Source organism: Anopheles merus, chromosome 2R, assembly GCF_017562075.2.
Source record: "Anopheles merus strain MAF chromosome 2R, AmerM5.1, whole genome shotgun sequence".
Lineage (NCBI taxonomy): Eukaryota > Metazoa > Arthropoda > Insecta > Diptera > Culicidae > Anopheles > Anopheles merus.
Window position 1 is genome coordinate 29,808,623 of NC_054082.1, and position 22,108 is coordinate 29,830,730.

The 22,108-nt window shown below is 45.6% G+C and overlaps 1 protein-coding gene across 7 annotated transcripts in view; it reads left to right on the forward strand.

Annotated features, from left to right (window-relative positions):
- The window catches only part of LOC121589429, a 158,119-nt gene that overhangs the window by 45,750 nt on the left and 90,261 nt on the right, over positions 1 to 22,108 (forward strand). For all 7 annotated transcript variants that reach the window (XM_041908352.1, XM_041908351.1, XM_041908357.1 and 4 more), the window contains 2 exons: positions 8,757 to 8,967; positions 11,761 to 11,882. In XM_041908352.1, coding sequence (XP_041764286.1) covers positions 8,757 to 8,967; positions 11,761 to 11,882 — 333 coding nt within the window. The remainder of the gene's footprint in view (positions 1 to 8,756; positions 8,968 to 11,760; positions 11,883 to 22,108) is intronic.

Here is a 22,108-nt window from a genome sequence, read left to right on the forward strand (position 1 = left end):
GGACAGAACGGCAGACACAGGTTCTTGTGCTGTGTTTTTTTGCTGTATCGCCTCTGTGCTTGTGGGTGTGCGCCGTGTGACCTCAGGGTTGCCTGATCTGCTATGCCTGGCACGTTCCTGGTGGGAAGTTTGCAACGTGACAGGATTCGCTGTACACGAGGACGATGTGTAGCCGGGAGCGAAACCGGTAGCCATGACACATTCTTCAGCACCCCTTCCACAGATGCAGATGATTTGATGTGTTGTTGTATGTTTTCCGCGCTGTTTTCCACGGCCGAGCTGAGCCGATTCGTTCGAGAGAGGGGCGCGCGATGTTGGGCTTAATTTTTGGTTTCGATTTGTACCGTCGGCCGCGTTGGCGCACCATTGATTGATGTTAGTTGGGTACGATTTTCGGTGGCAAAATAGGGGGCTGCGTACCATTGTGTTCTGATGATTATTTTAAAACAATATGTTACGTTATCGGACGGTTTTGTGATGAGTTATTGATTTTAGCATATTTTCCGTCAACTTTATGGTACTTTTATGTATACGCTGTTCACATAATTACTACGATATCGGAATAAATAATAAATAATAATCATAACAAGAATTTGTAAATGAATACTGCCATACATTCGTGTCTGTGAACTTCAGTTCGGATTTAATATTGAAACAACATCCAGCGAGGAGTGTACAATTATCTATGCTATTAAAAAAACAGAAAAGAAAAAAGACAATACACGTTCGTTTAACAAACAGAACGCTTCTTTTTACTCTCTTCCCACTGCTGATACGAGTGTGTGTTTGTGTGTGTGTTTTTTTAATAATCCCACGTTGAGCTGCACACAAAACGTATGCATCGCAGAAATTGTATTTAAATAATTTATTCAACGATTTCAACATTATGAGTCGCAGCCCCGGCAAGTGTGAAGCTGGCAAAACCGGATGTACGCTCCATCGCGTGGTGGGTAGCAGTTCATCAAACGCCACACTGTGTCGCACAGGCACGATGTGTGTACTGGCCGGGGAGAATAATACTTCCCGCTCTCGGTTCGTCCAATCCCGCCCTGTTTGCCACACGCTGCCACTGCCGGTGATAGGTGTGTTTGTGTTCTGCGCCAATAACAGTGGCTACATTATTTGTACGTGAATGTTTCATGTTGGTGCGCTGCGTCCGCGCACCCGTTGGTGGCTTCCGGAAGCACCGGGAATCGGGTTAATTGATGATTTTAATTATTAACACTCATCAGCGCGGCCGTGCGATGCTTCTTGCCCATGGGTGTGTGTCGAAGGTTTGGCTACTCGACATTCGGTGATGTAAAGCCACCTATTCGGAGGGGTGGCTCGCGGTCGCTGTTGTTGCTCCGGGGTTTATGGCGATGGATGCACTCAATTGGGGTGCCGGGTGCAAAGTACACCGATTGGCAGGTTGATTGTTGAGGCGTGCAATAAATTAAAAATCACACCCGAGTGACGTCGGTTCGAGGTATGTTTTGTTGAATGTGAGGGGTTTTCTGGGATGCCAGCTGCGTTGTGTCAGACGTGTAACGGCCCCCATTCGATACAAACAAAATATCTATGCAACAGAAAAACTTCAAATCTGCAAAATGGAAGACACGCCAAAAATGCCATTCGTATTATTCGCTCCATATTTACAGCGAGTTCCATTTATAGTACGTCAGTTAATTAAGCTTTTAATTAATATTCGTGTTTTTTGTTGAGCAATCGGTATTTTGGTACGTGTTATGTTGCGATTGTGCCAAGTACAATTCCACACTGTGTATTGTTAACGGTCCGAAGTAGCAATCTTGTTGGATGTTATTCATAGGCAAAGCATAATTTTGATTAACTGCTCTGCTTGCCCTTTTGCCGGTACTGAAATGAAATGCAAAATGAACAGCAGGACAAACAAATGCTGGGGGCGATCGGGTGTTGTTGGGTTTTTTTTCGATTTTGAGCTTTGCTCGTTGTTGTGGCGAATGCCAGATTAGTAATTTGCATTAAAAATACATATATGATTGCTGTTTGCTTGCTTATTGTGTACATAATTTGATGTACGTGTACATTAACAGCTAACGATAGAATAAGAGTAAAATTGTTTTGAATTACCGAGGTTCATAACATCATTTTCTTGGTTTTAATTCTAAGGATGTACAAAAAAAATAGGATGCAGGATAGGCAAAGGAACGAAATGGGTATTAACTAATTAACTAGTTGTAAGGGGACCTGTTACGTGTCGAGCTTTTCCGACAGGCTACGCGGAGGATTTAAGGGCAAGAGTCGCTGGGTCGTAGCGGAGAAAAAACAAATAGTGGAATTTTCGACAGAATCTTTGACACTTTGCCTTCACGCAAGACGCTTCTGATAGGGTTGGGAAGAATAAATAATTCACATCGGCACTTTACGTCACCATGAATGGCTCGAACAGCGGGGCACATACGCTGGAAAAGTAAAGTTAGCCCGAGTTAGTTCCAACATTTGACTGACGAATAATTATTACTTTGCCGTCAGCTTTTCGCTCTTACCACTGTCACAATAAATCGATTTATCGGAGTGCTGGGTTGTACAGCATCGCCATTCATCTTTAACTCGGTCCACACGCACACAGTTATTTATCGCGAACGTTAAGTGCCGCTTGATGATCGTGCTTACTCCCACTCGCGTGTATTTCCCGCAAGATAATGAAGCAAAGAACAGCTTGATTTATTTTCTATCGGAGAAAGAATATTCCAGGCAAGGGAGAGTAGGGGTGAAGTAGGGTCGAAAAAAGGAGAATTCAAGGACAAGCGGAAAATAGTACAGATGACGGCAAAGGAAAATTCCGGATGGTTCATTTTGTAACTGTAGCGTGAAAGTATCGATTCCACCTTCAGTGTTTTTTTTTGTGTGAGTTTTATGCGGGTTTTTGAGTGTATGTCTCTGATTGTAGCATGTTTGCTGATTGTATTCCTCCTGACTTTTGCATATAATGGTACCAGACATAGCCAGCTAAGGATTTACGAGCTGCATTTGAATCAGTACGTTGCTAGTTGCGATAAGACAACCACTTCGTCTCAATCGAAGTTCGTCTCAATCTAAGTATTAAATGCAAAATACCTAAAACTATATCCCGTAACCTACAAGATGCTTTTTTTTAAATGGTCAAAAATACAGGATGAAGTTCACGACCTTCATAAGTAGTTAATTATAATCCGGATTGGAGTGGGAGCCGATTCCGATAGCATCGGAACCGAATTTGGAAGGTAGGTTCGCCCAGCATTATCCGGAGTCGTCCGGAATCGTATGGATCCGTTCGAGCTAGTCCGGAGTCGTCCGAAACCGTTTAAAGTCGTCCGGATTAGGAGTCATCTGAAGCCGGCCGAGGTCGGTCAGTGTCGAGGTCGAAGACGGTCGATGCAAGGATGCTGTCACAAAGCAAAGTTGTCGTTCTTAGAAATAAAATCATGTTTACCAAGTGGAGGCGCAAAGCAAAAGATAAAAAACTAAACGAAACGAAATACCGAAATACCGTAGATTCTGGTACCGACTGACTCCGGTCGATGTCAACTCCGGACGCCTCGTACTCTGGACGACTCCGATTCCGGACGACTTCGAATCTGACTCCGGATGAGTCTGGGCAACTCCGACTGTGGATGACTCCGACTCCGAGTCCGACACTGGACGACTCTAACTCCGGAAGACTCTGAATTCGTCTCCGGACGACTACGATTTTGTTGGATTTTCGATTTTGACGGAGTCGGAATAAGACTAACAATAATCGGTGTCGGATCGAAATCGTGGGTGCGCTTCAAAGAGCACATCACTAGTCCAGAATCGTGAATAAAAGCTCCCCCGCTTGTGCGTGCGCGGGTTGATTCTTGTCCCGTAATTATCGAGCTCAATTAATTGTTCCTAGACAAGAACAGCGCCTGAAGGGTACTTCTTAAGCGCGTACGCTTTGATTGAAGTCATCCTTCCATCCTTTCGACCAACAAAGAGCGAGCAGTAAAAGCCAAATAATCTGTGTGCAGGGGTTTGCAAACAAAGGAAAGAAGCCGTGTCTGCCTTGGTAAAAGAGGCCATCCACTGTTGTGGGGAAGAGGGCACATTATCGGTTTCTGCTAAAGACGTTCCTTGCCGCTGTCTTATCAGACGCTTTGTTTTGGGTGGCGTTACGAGTCCCAGCGGCGTGCGCTTTCCCTCTCGGTGAAGGTATGAAGGCAGCACCTTCTAAGCACCGTTTTCACCTCTTTTGTCAACGACGAAAACAATCGAACATAATGCTAAACCGGTGGAGGAAGCGAGGGTTGGAAAGCACTAGCAGGACGGCATGGCTACAACAAAAGAGCGTCGGCAGATTGTGGAGCCATCATCCATCTTTGGGCTGTGGAGCAGCATCGGCGCACCCGGTGCTTTCTCGGGACGGTGGAGAAAGCGAAAGCTCACCCCAAATAATAAAACCGGCCAGAGATAACGTCAGCTCATTATCGGTTTAATTGGACGTGCTTGTGTGCGAATCAAGTTTTGTGGGTGACTGGCACTATTGGTTAATGGCGGCTTGATCCCTCCCGCCCACCGTGCACCATCCGCGGGACCCATCCACTTATCATGTCCTCTATCTATTATGGACCGTGTTTCGTTCCGTTGCGCTTATTTCATCTTCGCTCGTCGCTTAGCAAAATAAAAGGAAAAGCTTTCGATGATATTATTGCTGCTGCTGGTGCTGCTGCTGTGTAATGTTGCTGTGTTATTCATTTGCAATCGAATCGAGATTTGGTAACGCATTTAAGCCCGACGGTGTGTACAGCGTTGAGCGCGTATGTAGAGCATAACGCAGCCGAGACGAGGTGTTGATGAATGCGCAAAAGGCGGCCACTCGAACACTCGTTCAAGCACTGGTTGGCTGACGAGGTCGGCCGGAGATTACGGTCGCTGGAGCGCTACATTTCACCGCTTGCTGTGGAGAATGGATATGGGACATGAGGTACAAGATCGTGGCGCCTTGACCTTGACAAACCGTGCGTTTTGTTTGACATTTCTGTTGATCGTGGCTCGTAGGAGATATTTAGTTTCAACAATTCATGCATTATTGCAAGAGTCAGTGACGCCAACGTCACGGTAAGGTAAGCACAGTGCGTCAGTAAGTGTTGCGAAAGAATGTTAATTGAATCACGATCGAGCGCAAACGATCTTGAAACGGTCGCCGGCGAATCATTCTCAATTTCATCTCTTCATCAGTCTTCAATCCAACTAGGAAGTGACAAATTATTGCGTATCGATTTTGTACTTCCGAACCGGCATACGGTCGTTCTGCGGTCGTCTTTGTGTCTTGGACCGACACGGGCAGACCACCTTGAACTTGGATGACATTCGGAAACGACGGTTTCCCAGACGACAAGACGAGTCAGATGCGTGTAGCGTTCATCAACCGATTGATTGTTTTCTGTAGTTTTTTGTGCTGCATCTTCACTCCCTTGTACACGACCATTAAACTCTACTCGCTGGTGGTTCATCTGTTGCCAGTTGCGAATGACATCATTTGGCTTTAGTTTCGTTCGAAGCGCTCTTACGCCGGGCAAGCGTATCTTCGTGGACGCTGCGCGTCATTCGAATTGTTGCGAGTCTTTCTAATGGAAGGAATTCACCGGCAAGGACAGCGCGGAAGGAGGTGAAGGTTGCGAACCTGACATTCGCGCACAGAGCGCTCCTGCCACAAAGCGCCGCGATTAGACGCGATGAGGTAACAATATATAACGACGACAGAGCGACACGACGACGACGAGGGCCGAGATATCAGAATTCCAGTCATCATAAAGAAGGACATTCTTTTTGTCCCAGGATATAGTAAAGCGTTGTCGTTCAAGTGAATGGGTCAAAGTGAACGATGGACGTTAATGTCGTTGTCCTGCTAGCTACAAGCAGCGGGGCCATGACGGTTATTGCGTATAACCGGGGCTTATTTATGTATGGCGGGTCATTCGTTACTTAGGTGGTGTTCTGAACCTTGCGTTTGAATTCAGGATAGAGCTATCAGCGAGATAGAGCAGATTGTGAACGGTAACCAGTCCGGGGGATGGTGTGGCGGGGCTGTCGATGTTCTAATGGTGGGCTATTCGTTTTTCATGTACATCAGCATTCTGCTTTGCATTTAGACAGCATTGTTCGCCTGTAAACTGGAGTCGTAACGTTGAAGCGAACTAAAATTCGTTACAGCATGGATGATGTTTCAAAACGATAATACAATCTCTTCAACATCGCCCCAATCTGACGGACATCATGACGTGTCCAAAATGTGTTCATCGAAAACTCATATATTCTAAATTAAAAATCTGATGAGCTGGTGGTGGGAAGATGAATTTGAATATCTCCGCGCACCTTCATGCATCATGTTACAGTGTGTCAAAACGGTATACCGTAGAGCGTCGACACACATCTCTTCCCTCGCAAGCAGCTCGTAAGCACGCGAAATTAGTTCACTTTCGCTCGATCAACAGCAGCTTGCTGAAATGAGTTAGCTGCTTCCGTTGAGTGAAGGAGAGGCTTCCGATAGATGGAAGTCGCGCGAAAGTGGGCGCGCGATTAATAAAGCCTGTCCTTTGGTCATTCGACCAATGCCGGAATGGGCTAAAACATGCGTACCGGTTCTGAGTGTTATTGATGACTGTTGGCCTGTTTCACGTTGTTAGTTTATGCGGCGTAGTTTCCCTTGCTTTTGAGCTGGTAATGGAGACTTTATTGCACGAGCTCACCAAGTTTCGACTCGTTGTGATTGAGCCAAGTATTGCTTTTTGTGTTATTTTTAGTTATGGTTTGAGGTTTTCAGCCCAGGTATTCTGGCAAGGTAACAATTGAAATTAGTTTGTAACAGTTTAAACGCGATCAAGACACATCGTACATAAGTATATCGTTTATTTAGGACATCTGAATTAACTTATGTTTTATAGCGAATCCCACTGTCAATGAACAAGAGGAAAGACAGGGAATGTATTAAAGAGTTTAACGAATTCCAGAATTAGTCCAATCAAACGATGGATTTATTTCTAGCAGGTACGTTATGAAATAATTTGCTATCTGTTCATTCGAAATTCACTGTTCACGCGTTTTCGTCCCGTTATCGTTCTCGAATCTAGCTGAGCAAAACCGAACCATCATCCGGTTCTGTAGAGTGTGTGTGTGCGATGAAGTAGCACAAATCAGTCAATCAATTAACTCTTCGCTCTACCCAGCACACTTTACTTCCGCACTAAATCTGCTCGTTTGCCCTATTTTCTCAGCGTATTTGTGCTGGCTCTCTGGAATTTCCGGAAAATGTACTTCACCTGGGAAGCGCGTGCGAAAGATTTCGCGTCGGCAGGTTCTATTTTCGGGCTCGGTACGAGTGGTCATGAAGGAACGGTGCATAGTCCTGTTAGTACATCGAGCTAGTACTACCACAAGGCCGCCCGGTAAGCAGCATCGACGATGACACACATCTGGGGTCCTGCCGGAGCTAACAAAACGTTAGGGCGCGAAGGGCCGGATGTGTGAATGCTCGTGCGTAATGTAATTTCAATCTTGCCAGATTTTGTTGACTGTGTGTCGGATACTACAAGCACGAGTAGAGTTCGCAATTGGCATGATACTGAGATGAGTACGTTTCAGTAGCGAAAATGCACGCTGCTAGGGAATTGAATTTACATCATGGTGCATGCTGGGGCGTTGCCGTTGGTAAACGGGATCATAATGAAATGATTTATACAGCAAATTTGGACTCTTTAGAATCTGTTTGCTGTCGGCTCACGAGCGTTTGGCTCGGCTGGGCGGTAGATGTGCAAGGCAAAAACAGATCATGTGAACGGTTCGCGATGTCTGTTCAATTGTTACACTGGTTGGATGATCCGGGAACTGAAAAGACTGTTGCCACGTTCGATTGCGTTAGATGACATTAATTAGGTTAAGTATACTCCGAAGCAGCAATCGGATGACCGAACGCAGATGCTTCTAAATTTATACCCCAATTTGTTGCATAAAAAATGATTACTAATTCTGCCTTGTTCTAAACATTATTTTACAACCAATCATTCAAATATGTGTGAACAGATTTTACTTACCAATTAAAGCAAACGGCTCAGAGTCTTTTTTATTTATTTTATACGTGTGCAAGAACGTGCCGTGATTTAAACGCTGCCACCTTTCCTACACGTTCATTTATTGAGCCCCAAACACCGATCCTGCTCACTTAGCCTCATCATGCATATATTATGCTGCTTATCAAATTTTCATCTACACGTCTTATCCGTGTGTGTGTGACAACAAAGGCAACAATGCCTACTACGCTACCCATACAAGCAGAAAAGCGGATGTTACGATTGTCTGCGACTGCGTGCTGCTTATCGCGATGCATATCCTGTAATTGTGTCTGGTGGATTAAAATTTATGCGTGCCTTCAGGCGGCCTCCCACGTGTGCGATCGCTTCCTCTTCGCGCGAGGGTTCGATTTTGTTGCATTTGACAGCGCTGCGAGTGAGAGAGATAAAGGGAGAGATAGAGAGCTAATTACGATGCATGTGAAGGTAGCGGAGCAGTCGGAAAGGACGGGCTGATGTCTTTCGTATGCTCGGTTTCGGGTGGTTTTGGTTGTACGCTGGAATTGTAAATAGCTGAACACTGGTCGTTCAAGCTGGCGTGTAATTATTATCTTCCGGTCATCGAGTGTCCCCGATGAGGCTACTGAACTGATATACTACCGTGCCGCTCATACCTTACGCCACAGATGTGTTACATTGTGTTTGTTTGTTCTTATGTTTTCTTCACAGTACCAACCTTGGCATCTGGAGGAGCCGATTCGACGATCAACCCGTTCATTCGGTACTGGGAACCAGCCCGTTTCGACCGCGGTCTGCTAGATGTGGCCCACCAGCACCACGAGCAGCACCGAAGGCGCCGCCGGAGCATCAACTACGAGCATGGTTCCGCCGCGTACGGTCCAGCCAATGTGGTGCGGTTAAACTTTCGGGCTCATGATCGGTAAGTATTGGCAGAAATGAAGCGTAGACTCAATGGGTTTGTTTGTTATAATATTTTTGTGTGTGTACATTAATAAAATATGTAAAATTTTGTGTAATTATGCTACAAAAACATTCGAGGCAGCAGAACATTGAGCTTTTATACTTTATGAAATTTGAGACGAAATTTCAAAATCAGTGAGATAATGGAAACTTTTCACATGCATGCATTGCGGATTGCATACTTGTAGGCGGTTAGGGGTACGATGTTGCTCTGATGGCTAGTAGCTGCAGATCGAAGACAACATAGCAGTGCAGCACCTTAATTAAAACGCAGTGAATCGTATATGCAAATGCACTTTATTTTCATGTTTTCCTACAATAGTTTGTATTGGTTTGTAAATTCAACTTAAAAAAAAAGTTCCATCATTTAGCACACACTTTACCAAAAACAAATACTATTTTGGGGCGAAACATTTCCCCTCGTTAATTGATAGCGACAACAAATGTACCCAATATTTTGTGTCCCTAGCTTCTTCTTTTCGAATGTCGACTGCAGCGTTTTTCAAACGAGCCAACTTCCGCTCGCAAGGTATCCCATCCTGCTCCGTTGCTCCTCGAACGCTCCTCTGCTGCAGCACGGATCGAGCGTGCAGGTTCCGGTCGACCGTCGTCGTGTTGCAACCGACTGACAGGCAAACCACCGACCAACTGCACGAAACAAATTGTGCCATTAGTTTTCTTTCATTTGTATTAAAACAATTTCACATCCAATCCGGAGCGGCAACCGAACGACACTCGTGCCGCAGCCGCAAGCCGGGGGAGAGGTAACCTCGTCCCAATCAGTTGCAACATTATTCACTCACTCCGCTGTTGAGCCGCACTGACCATTCGCTGCCTCACGGCCCCGTCAGGCCAGTTCGATGGCTTTCAGCCCCATGTCGACCGGAATGGCCACGGCATGACCATGACGAAAAGTTTCCGGTTAGCGACGATGTGCTATCGTCCTCGTCGTCGTCATCGTCGTTGTCGTATGAAATTTTGGTCAACATCGACACAGTTGCATCGACATACGAAGGACATACGACAGCGGAAGCAAGATTCGCAATGCGACGATGAGGAGCAATACAGTTCAACCCCCGGTGTGTGCACACACTTGATAGGGAAACTCCCTCCACACGGTTCATTTGGATGGGAGGTTGGCAGATGTTGCACTCGATGCTATTTACCGACTTCAGCCTCCTCTGCAAGCCTCTGTCCACGCACGAGGGACGAGCAGCACTCGGAGAGTCATTTTCATTAAGGCCGCCCTGCATGCGAGCCCTACCTTCCAGGGCGTAGCGTAGAACGCAAGAGTTGCTCTGTATCGGCGACCAGGGATGTTGTGTACATGTGTTATGTGTCATACACTCACACACATACACAAGCAGTTGCTGGTCAAAGCACATTGTAGTTGCCAGTACTGATTAGCTGCCGGTTAGCAGGAAGAGATGGGACCACCGGGCTACGATCGTTGTTGTGCCAACTACAGAGATGCGGAATGAATGTGTACAAAGTAGTGATACAGCGAAATGTTGGAGCGAGACTATGTTAGTATCTATTCGGGCAGCCCAAAAGGGCAAAGAAGAAGTTCAAACACTCTTTGCGAAGCGACAGGCACCACATCGTGTTTTGTTCTGTCTGTAGGCTAGGATTTGTTTAGCGTTTGTTGTCCGCCTCCAGAAATGGTTCTCATCTTCGACGGCGGGGTGACACGGATAGAGCTTGCCTAGCTCTAGCACAAACACAATTGCTCCAACCACCAAACACGTATGTTTTGCAACGATCGACGAACCCAACCGATCCTGTTCGGTGTGATTAATTTTGCACGACACCGGGTAATGTCTTCGTTACACGGGCGGTGCTACATTGAGGCAAAGTTTTCACATTCTTTTATGGTTTTGTGTAGCCCTTACGGGGGACGGGGGACCCACCAAAACCCGTTCCCGTTGTCGGAAGTAATCGTAGTATCGGGCCTGCCAAAAACCGCCCTGGCAGCAGCTGGTCACCCCGATAAAGCCCACTTCTCCAATGCCTGTTTTACAGCTGGCAGGGGCGGTGATGTGCCGGAAAGTTTGATTTTTGGACCGAGCGAGGAAAGTTTTCCGGCGACATAAGTTTCCCGTGAGGCTGGCCCGGGGAGGGGCTAATGGGCAGGGAACCTCGGAGGAAGGTAGAAGCAGGCCTGCGGCTAGTGGCAAGTGGCTAACGCGTCGCGATTTTGGTAGTATGTGCGAGGCGAGAGACGGTTGGGAAAACTTTTCGCACCGTACTGCCAACACACTTGGTTGGCTGGGCAAGTTTGGTGTTTATTTTATACATCTTCTTTTCGCCTAGATGCTAGAACCGTACCCGGAGTTTTCTCGCGCTGTGCGCGACAACACACTAACACAATTGCGGTGCGTTAGGGCTAGACCTGGATGTCCTACCGGAGCCCATTTTTCTTCCATAAAATGAAGCGACTTAAAATCCAACGAGTGAAGCGAACAGACTTTCCACAATGGTGCGATAGGCAGCAGAAGACGGGGAGGGGGGGGGGGCGGTAATAAGTTATCACACGACGGCCGCTGTATCTGCTTGCTGAGCCAATGGTATTTACAGCAAACCGTCGGTACAGTTGGGCCGGTACAAGTTTAGATGTGAAAAGTTTCCACGTCACCGCAGCCGCAACAAGCCGCTATTGGGAGTGTTTGGGAGATTAGTGTCGGTAGTTTGTCTCCTGCGTCCCGCAGCAACTAAATGGTGCACTCAACCTCTTTCCTCTCCCTTTTTCCAGCGAGTTCCGGTTGGTGCTGCGGGAGGACCCGCGGTCGGTGTTTTCCCGGGACGTCCAGATCGAGAACACCGAGGGCCCGCTGGACTACGATCTGTCGCGGATCTACACCGGCACGGTGGAAGGTAAGCATGCATCCATTGGCGGGCTCTCCGTTCTAATGGGTAGGACAGTAACTTTATCTTTCAAAATTAACGCGCAACATTCATGCGATTTTCGGTTCTGGCAGTAAATCAGGTGTAAGGTTTCTTGAAAGTGGTCCTTAAAGAAAACAAAGAAATGTTTAAAAAAGTAACTTGCGACGATGTTTTGAGGCGAACATTGCATGGTATACATTACAAAAGCTTCTTGGTAATTCATCTGCGTTGGCGCGAAATTTGCGGCCTTGGTTGCTTTTGTGAAGCAAAACTGAGGTAAAATTGTCTGAAAAGTTGCAAGTGCTGAGTGAAAAGCTCTTTTGCGGTGCCACACGCTTCGGCCTGTTACGCGTCCCTGCAGCTTACATTTTGCTGAGTATAATATGTTAAATAGAATCGTACATCCTTTTAACATGGAGCATAATAGAAACAAAAGGAAACGTTCGTAGAAAAACAAAAAACCAATGTTCATATCACTATTTACAGCAGACAAATGACCTTCTACCGATCCCTACGAGTATATGCACTTCCCAAAAGGGCAGAACACATTGCCCAAGCAGCAACACATAAGCAGCAAGCCTCTCACACACGCCACACCCATTGGGCAGGTTTGTATTCACGCTCGTCGTGTGCGCGCACGGCGGCAACCATACTGTCGGAATCGTCGTGGGTCAAAAGCGTAGCGTACACATGCATAATGCATCCTTCACTTCCGGCAGCGTACACTAAATTGGCAGCAGAAAGCGCAAACAGCGTTTAATTTGGTACCGACTCTCATCCCCCTATTCGGTTCCCCATCTCCAAGCCTGCCCTTTGAGGGAGATTGGGGCAGCACCAAACCATGGTTGTTACTACACACAAGACCGTTCGGCTGTGGGCGTAGAAGAAGAAAAAAAAAGCGCGGTCAACATTCCAACCATATTCTCGTTTGGGGAATGTGAAAATAAGACTAACTGGAAGCAGCACAAAAAAATGAGTACACATTCCGAGTGCTGCTTCACCCAAACCCACAGGTCCGCCAACCCGGAGCAGAAAATTCAGTAATTTTATTCATAATGAAAAATAAATGGCTTTTCAACAAGTTTCATTCCCATTCCTATTGGAATGCCTAGCTTGTGGTGCGCGTTTTTCTTTCTCCCACCAGCTGTATTTGAGTTTGTACTAGTGTGTGTATGTGTGTGTGTGTGTGAAACGATGCCATCATGTGCTGGGTGAGGGGGATTTGCTTTAGTGTTAGGCTCGGAACCAGTTGAAGTGCCTTAATGGAGTCTGCGTGTGTGTGTGTGCTCGCCCGCGCTCGCCTGCCAAACGATGTAAAAAGCAACGGCCATCGGAAGGTTTTTCGGCTTGGCTCCGCTGGTCAAATTCTGTGCGACACCATTTCACTCACACTGCCTGTTGGGCGAGTTTAACAAAACACAAAAACAAAGAAACCACCCATTGGCGTTGTATGTATGCTTTCGCTTTTTCTGCTGCTGCTGCTGCTGCTCCGAGAAGGTTCGGAGCGGTTTTTACCGTTTTTGTAACGCTCCCGAGTTAGTACTTTTAAAACGACCCCGGAGCATCCTACTGTTTCAAAAAACGGTGTGTTTGCGTTGCGTCGCTTTGGCTGCTCATTGCAAATGCATAATAATTTTTGACCCCTTTTTCCGATCTGCTAACTGAAGGCACTTTTGCCGGAACTTTTCCGGAACTGTTGCCCGTGCGGTGAGCCTTTTGTTGGTGTGCGCAGAGCGGTAAGACGTGGGCACAGGGCAGGCAGCATTCAACAGTGGTAACAGGAAGGGGGAAAAGAAGTCTCGGGTTTCGGTTACGGATGCGACAAGAAATCTTTCCGGCGGTTTTGTCCCGTGCCGTCACTTGCTGCAACCGGCCACTACGGCCAAACAATCTCGTGCTGGAAAAACTAATTTCATTCAGTTGAGTTTGAAAGTAATTTGTCTGCTTGCTGCTTGGTACACCAAGCAAGCTGCCCACACTGCACTGGTCTTACTGGTGGCAGCGCGCGTTCGCAAAAACGGAGATTCATAGAGCAGCGCGCAACGACCGACGACGACGACGACGACGACGACTACTACTACGAGGACAACGATGATGATGATCCGGCTTGGCAGGCGGTCGGTAGTGCACATTATTAGTGCAATTGTCCTCTCCCACCCGCTTGCAGTATGCACGCCCCGTAGTACGCCGGAACGAAGCGATACGCTTGCAGAAGGATAATACTAGCATCCGCCACTTCAGTTCCGTCGTTAAGGCGCAACACTATTGTTTGCATCACCACCGCTGGCGGCCCCTCCTGCTGGTTCGGGGGGTGGGATGAAGTTGTTGTCGCTTTTTCAATGAGCAATGATGAACGAATTGTGTGTTGTACGGCCGCGCACTTTACCCCGTTGCGCGAACGCTCATATTCAAGCGGCGTACACTATCCGGCCTGGTGCAACAGAACCTGCGGTTTGTGGTGTGCTTGATAGTGGCCCCGTGGGAGGGGAAGAAAATTTAACACTTTTCGCTGTCACTCTGGCACGGGACAGGACGATTGCTGGTTTGATATGTAGTGAATGCGAGCTGGTCGTTCAGTGTGGGGCGTTATTTTGCATACGATGCAATTAGTTTTAGTTTCTGCTCAAAGTTCTACTTTGACTTAAATTGAAGTTCTAGATTGTTTATAGATATTGTGACAGTAATCGCCAATTATAGAACTCATCACGTTCCACGTCCGTAATATACGGCACTAGTCACTTAAATATAAAGCTCTAAAAAACGTTTTAATCATAACAGAGCTGTAAACATATTAATAATAATATTTAAGTAATGTGTGAATTTCGTTTTAAGTAATAAATTGTATTTCCCTTCTTGGCAATTTCGAATTTAATGTTGAATGTGCACAACACATCGACTTTTAATTCAATTAGGATGAGTATCCGTGTATCTTAGCTTCTCAATAGAAAAAGAAGATTCAATGTGCTTCGTTGCTCTGAACATGATGTCTTATGCATTTTTCATCAATTTTGCTCCAAATAACATTTAATTTAATTGTGGATATACACATGTTGGATGGAATTATTCCCGTCATACATTTCTAGATGTGAAGAACATTTTCTGTTTTAAATGCTTGTATTAAAACGTGATTTTAGCTTTGCTTCAGGAATCAGAAGATTAAGGCTCCTTATTCCCGACATAACTAGAGGTAATTGAATCTACAAATCTAAAAACCAAGCTAGAACGTCTGCGTCAGATTGATTTGAGAAGAAGGTATTTGTATTTTTGCTTTGCAGTAAGATTTGAAAGAAAGCCTTTATGTGAAACTCGTGTTCAGTGTTTTGATTTTATTTCTGTTTTAGAAGCAGTTCATAGTTACCTCATTCCTGTATTTAATCCCCATGTCAATAGTCCTAAATAACAATATTTTGAAAGCATTTTTTTTCTGTCTGAACTCTCATTCTGGATAAGTTTTGTTTTAGATATTGTTTTTAATTCCTGTAATGTTAGAGTTTGCATTTTCTTTTAATACCACTGTTGTTATACAATGGGCTGTTAAATGATCATATCCATTCAGATTACGTTAAACGTTATATCATCATAAGGCACCAGGCCACTAACTCGTGTGAATCGAAGACTTCACTTGATTGACAGGCGAACAGGACTGGAAGAGGAAACAATCGCGCAAACCTGCGGGAAAAAACGCCTCAATCAGTCGCATCTCGTACTCCAGATTCAGTTCCAAATTCCTTCTGCCAACCGTCCCTCACAAATCCACACACTGCTCGCAACATCATCTAATCGTGACAGTTTTGCGAACCTGATTCCGGCATCCTGCGCCACTGCCATTGTCGTACGCGCGTGCACACTCTCGAATTGTACTCGGATATTTCCCCTGTGGCCCAGCACACCACCACGATTGAACGATAAAAGCCTTCGATATCATCATTATCGCCCGGGAACGGCCCGGGCTGCCTTGCGCGCAACATTTCCGCATGATCGGCGGCGCACATACGACCCGAGGGTTTTTGGCAGATTCGTGCCGAGTGTCCTTTAGTGCTTTCATCCGACTGTGTCGAATCGAGCCACTTGGCATTCTCACGCTTTCCGCGCTTTTTTGTTGTTGTCGTTGTCGCTCCAGTCTCGGGTGTTCGAGGTGTGTTCCCTATCGCTCCTTTTTTGAACGAACTTTGCCTTCACACCGTGCATAGCGATCGAATGTGCCTGATTGCAGCTTCCGTGAAGGGTAATCGATAAATATTAATTCGATTTGATTTCATTAGGATGATGCGCAGCATCATATTCTCGCTGGCGCTCGTGTATGTGTATGTGTGTGGCGCACACTGCGAGGCATTCGTGTTCTTACGGCTGCAAATGCCCCTTTTTATCCCAGAGGAAATGGTAGTGTTTCAAGTATGTTTGCTTCTTTTCGCCTTGACGGTAATGGTAGCGGCAACTAATAAACAGCCACACGTGCCTCGTTGTTTTTGGCCAGCCCTGGGGGGGAAGCTTTTCACAAGCCAAATATCTTACGGAGGGAAACCGTTCACTTTCTACTAACCTTATCAGGGGATGCTGTCCCGGTTGCGCGTATAATGCTTGCCGAACGTTTTCCAGAACGCGGAAAGGGTCCACACCATCACATTGTAATGGGCTTCTCTGTATGTGTGTGTTAGACACTTTGGAGCTAACGTGGCGTGAAAACGCTTCAAGTTTTACGTTGATTTATTGTATCGATTCTCCATATTAATCGTCCCAATTGTGCTGTAACCTTTCGCAAGGAAGCGGATGAAGTGTGTAATAAGAATCCTCCCCCCGTCTCCATTCTCACACCAATTCGATCCACACTCCGGCGAGTGTATAATCATAAGTTATGTGTACGGTCTATTCCGAGCCTTTGGTTTTCGTTTGTGTGTGCGGCATCGGAATCGTTCCAGGTGTGCCAAATGATACCTTAAACATCCGACTCACTTAGTTAAGCACCGTTGTGGTGATTGTGGGGAAAAGTGTTTTAACACGGCAAAAAGATAAGGCAAATGATGGAGTTAGCTAAGTTATGTGTTTGAGTGCGGGGATTGAATATAAAATTTCATGGTAATGGTATTCAGTCCCGCCGTGTGCGTCCCTGTTAGTTATTTTGTTGGTTTTCAGAGATTTCACCCAACCGTTGTAGTGTTTTGAGGGGTGAAACAGTTTGTTTCGATTAATTAGCGATGCAGTAGGGAGTTTTTTTTTAACTAATTTCCATTTATTTGTTCGTGCATGTTTTGTTTTGTGTGATCATGAATGAATGAATGAAAAAACGGATCACACAGTAAAAAAGCAAGACAGGTTTGTGAAAAAAAAACAATACAGCATTTTCCATGCCAACTCATTGTAGTAAACTAGTTTTCGGTTTTCGTTAAGTTTTATTCTGGCGTCGTAAACCCTCAATTGAACGCTGTCAACTCTATTGTGGCCTTTCAAAGACTGAAACTATATTTTTGAAGTTTGAATGTGGCTGTCAAATGTGAGGCTTCGTTGGGCGAGTCCCGTGGTATAGTCGTCAGCTCGCACGACTTAACAACAAGTCCGTCGTGGGTTCAAACTTCATATGGGCCCGTCCCGTGGCATTTTTCTTTACTTTTCAAAGAATGTTGGTGCGTTCGTTTGGTCGTAGCCTGTAATTTGTTTAATTTTGTTTCATGTTTGTTCCTTGATTGAATAGAGGAACTACACACTTTATGCTGTAATTTTTATAAACTAATAATAAGGATTTTATAAACGGAACAGTATTAGCACAGCACCGTTGGCATCAATAAATCGGAATAATGTACTCGCATCGTTGCTCCCCAGGACACCCCCATTGCTTGAAGCTCCAGAGACCATTCATCCTCCCGCTCCATGCTTCAATCGATTATGTATACCCCCTCCCCCACTCCATCAATCCCATCGACAATGGGGAGCACGCAGAGGTGCGAAAACAAATAAACGAACGGTTCGATACGATCTGGTCCTCCCCCGATCCAAAACGAGTGCCGATAATGAACGATTCTGATGAAAGTGGTGAGGTCTTTTCTGCTCGAATGGCCACCAATCCAATTATGAATCGTTTGTTGACCTACCCCTGCTGTCCCTGTTCACCGACCTCCCCGTAGCGTAATCCCGTTGCCAGCCCTGCCAGCTTATTGCTGACTTGCCATATTTGGATAGTGATTTTTGGCTGAATCAAGGCACGGTCGCACACCTTCGAGTTTTCTTATCCTTGTTTGCTCAGGGATTCGTGGCCGCTCAGGGAGAACGAAAGCCATCGCCAGGGGGATACGTTTTGCGTACGAGGTGATAACGTATGTAGTTTGGTGTGAAGGCACCAGGGGGGAGGGAGGGGTATAGAACGGCACGTTCCACATTGTCAGAGTCCAGAGATTGGTTTTGGATGGGCACGAGGGTGATTCGGCGGATGACGACGGTTGAGGGTGCAGAAAAATATTACACTGATAAGAGCTGGCGGCTGGTGGTAGCGTGGGCAGGGACATTGATTATTGAGCGTTCGGCGGGATGCTATTATTTGTACTTCCCTCTTCTCCACCCGGAAGCCGGCAGGGTTGGTAGCATAAATTTCCAAATTGCTACCTTTTTTCTGCCTACGTGTATGTGTGTACCGCTGTAGGAAAAGCAGCTAAAAGCTGGGAATTTACCTACACAATGCTGCAACAATAAGCCAATTATGTTGCTTTGCCCGAAAATTATCACTCTCACTCCCGCCCACCCAGCAAACGGTTCGAAATTGGAGGATTATTTGTCGAAATATCGGTGTCGGGTTGGCATACCTCCGTGTGTCTGCCTGCCAGGTAGAAGGCGCACCTGTAGAGTACGTGCTGTAATAAGGTGAACATACAGCCGACATACCATTACCATCGAACACAAACATACGCACACACACACTGCCGTTCGATGGGACAATAATTTATTGATCTAATTAGCATAATTGGAAATGCTGATAATAATCACAGTTATTCCAAAACCACAATTCGGTACTGTCATCTAATGAGCAGGGAGTAGGGAGTAGGGGGAGCAGGGCTCATGTTCATGGGACCGTTATTCATTGGGCGCTTTGCGAACTAATCCCTTGCCCGCCTGGTACCGACCAAGGGGGCTGGCTGCCTTCCTTTACATGAATACCACCGCCGCACGCAAGGATTACGCATCGACGCGTCCGTTTAACGTTTCCAGTGAGCGTACAGAGGCTATTGAAGGTAGAGGTGAGCTCTGGGGGCGGGAAAAGCAAGCAGTGTATAAATATATGGACCCTAATTGAATAGCACTCGGGCTAATCCGTGATTGCCGTACCCTGATTGAAGCGGAACGAACGTAAACTTTGGGCCGTCAAATCTGATACACCACCCCGCGCCCGGCCACCAGGGAAGGCGGAAGAGGTGTTCATTGGAAGGAGCGCCTTTGTGTTGCTGTTACCTCAACTGTTGTTCATTTAATTTTAACCACAAAATCACCGACCCTTTTTTGTGTTGATGTTTGGTTGCTGTAAAAGTATGTAACAAAGGCACCGGGTATTGATGAATGATGGGCACACGCGTGGGTTTAAATTAAGCAATAATACAGTACATTTTTCTGATCGATACAATACTAGGCCATTTGGTGAGTCAGAGTACAAACTATCGAGCAGTTGACGGAGGAGCAGTTAGGCAGCCATTTGGGCTTTTGTTAAAACACACCTACAATTGCACTCCTGTTTTGCCTACCGCGTGTCATTGTGCGTGTCGTTATTTTATTGTCCTTTTTTTGTCGTTGCCATCGGTCGTTGCTGTTTTGGTCTTTGCAACCGAGGCAAAAAAAAGGACATGAAAAGTGGGTGACGGTGGGTTGTACACACGAAGCCTAATTAAAACACATAAATTATCCCAACGAAATAAAACCGGACGCACCGCGACGCTCAGCGTTGACGCCGCGAACGGTCGTCTGACTTTTCTCGCCTCGCCTTTTCTCATTTTAGCTGTGTGTGTGTGTTTTTTTACTTTCCTTCTGACGGAAAACTGCGCTATACAAACCCTTCACAAGAGCAAGCGGCATTAACTTACCAAGTTCACCGAAAGCGCACCGGAATGTTGCTCACCGACGTGCCATCGCGAGCATATCCTTTTCATTGCTGTCATGCCATCCCGACGTAAATAAGAATGCTTCCTTTGTTGTGTATGTTTGTGTGTGTGTTATGTGTGTTTGGGACTGTGTGTAAAGGTGTTGATGTTTTTTGTTTTTGTGGTGTTTTTGTGTGGTGGGTGTCTTTTTGTTTATAATTTTCAACCAAGCTCCGCCCGACTGGAGAACTCTTGGAGATTCGTCTAAATGCTGGAGAGGGTGGTTCGCGGGGTTTGATGTGCTTCCGGCAAAATCTATGGGTGCAAGTAACCCGAAAAATAATAGAGCAAAAATAGTGCAAGTAACTCGAATCCCCGTAGCTTGGGTGGTTTCTTAACGTTCTCGTTGGTTTTTGTTCTGAAGGATCCGTTGCAGAATGAATGCACGATGGGAGATGAGCCATTTAGCTGCATGATAGCAAAAAGCTGCGAGAACAAAATTGCACTAAAAGCATGAACGGCAGACATGGTACAATTAGAAATGCAACAAGCATAGGAAGGTCAAAGTTCAATCAATCTACTGAGAAATTTTACAATTAGTGTGCATCTAATAAATTTGTTTTAAGGGAAAAGAGGGAGATCTTTAAATAGTTGCTGGTTGAAAGTGTAAATTATCTGTAATATGATGCCTGACTCTTACTAATAGACAAATAATTACACTATGAGTTATCAACACCTGCTCAGTGTTTGACAACTTCCAACAACATCAGCATGGACAGGGTTTTGTATTGCAAAGGTATGGTATATATTTATCTCTTAAATTTGCGTCTTATCCTTCACAATCTTATGGAGGAATTTCAGTTTCATCTACCGTTCATCTATAGTTTATTTCAACTTTGTCCGACCGAATGTCAGTTATGTGCGAATGAAATGTGGGAGCAAATGTCAAAATTAAAATTAAAATTTTCACCCTATTGTCCTATTGTGACACGCAATCAAGCCCAGACGATGTGAAACAGCTGCCAGATAGTATGATAAAAAGTAATTTTTAATAAAAAAAAACTTTATGCTTATAACGAACAGTAGCATTGTTAAAGATTTTTTCCGACGAAATTCCGTTAATAATATGTTCGTTGCCTTCTTTGAACAAAACCTTCGCTATCAAACATGTTTCATCCTACCTCCAAGCACTTGCATCAACTAACAAACTTCCCATGGGTTGGGCAAAGCTGCTTTGGTAGGGAAGCACCATGATTACATTACATTAAAAAATCTTGTAAAGAAATATGCTCTCCATCCCTCGGATCAGTTGTGATTAGTTTGGGGGTAACTTCTGTTTTTATTAAATTTACCACCGAGAATCTAGATGAGCAAAGAAATCAGCAGCAGCAGCAGCAGCAGCAGCAATGTCCGCTAAGAACAGTTTATAAGTTTAATATTTCTTCACCTGTCTTCCTGCCGCATGCTGCTGTGCTGCCCGGCGCATCAGTAGTGGTTGAAAGTAAACAAAAGTTTTTCCTCCTTTTCCAGCCCCGTTTCGCACCATTCGCCATCGTTTCATTCCGTCCTCACTCGTGGGAATGGTTTATGATAAGTTCAAAGTTGCTAATTTGCTTAGGAACATAAGTTAAGCGCCGCATTCTCAACGCTGACATTGAGGTTCAGCTTGCTTCTTGCACTCGGTGTTTTTTTTTTTTCTATGGCCGTTTAACCATCTTTTATTCTCGTTGCTTTTTTTTCTCTCAAGCCAGAACACACCAGGGACCAATTGCTCTCGGACAGCTCCGCTTCATTGCAAAAGATTATGTCTGCAGAGTGTCCGAAAGATTGAAGTACACAGTGGAGAAAAAAGCCCAGTCTCAGCAAAAACTCAAACGGGCCTTCGTTTCGCACTCGTTTTCGTTGCTTGCTCCCAAATAATAATAATAAAAAAGGACTGGAATGTTGGTAGCCTTCCGGTGGCTCTCTTTTTTCCCTTTTCTCTCCCTCTTTCCACACTCTGTCCGGAAGTGACCCACGGCGGGTGTCCGGTAGAGGCCCCGGAAATGTTTCATTCTTTTAATTTAAATTTAGTTATCACTAATTACCATCTTGCCCTTCATCCGGATGCCAGATTCCGGGCGCAAGGACCCCCCCCCCCGGCAGCAAGCACCTTTCTCTACG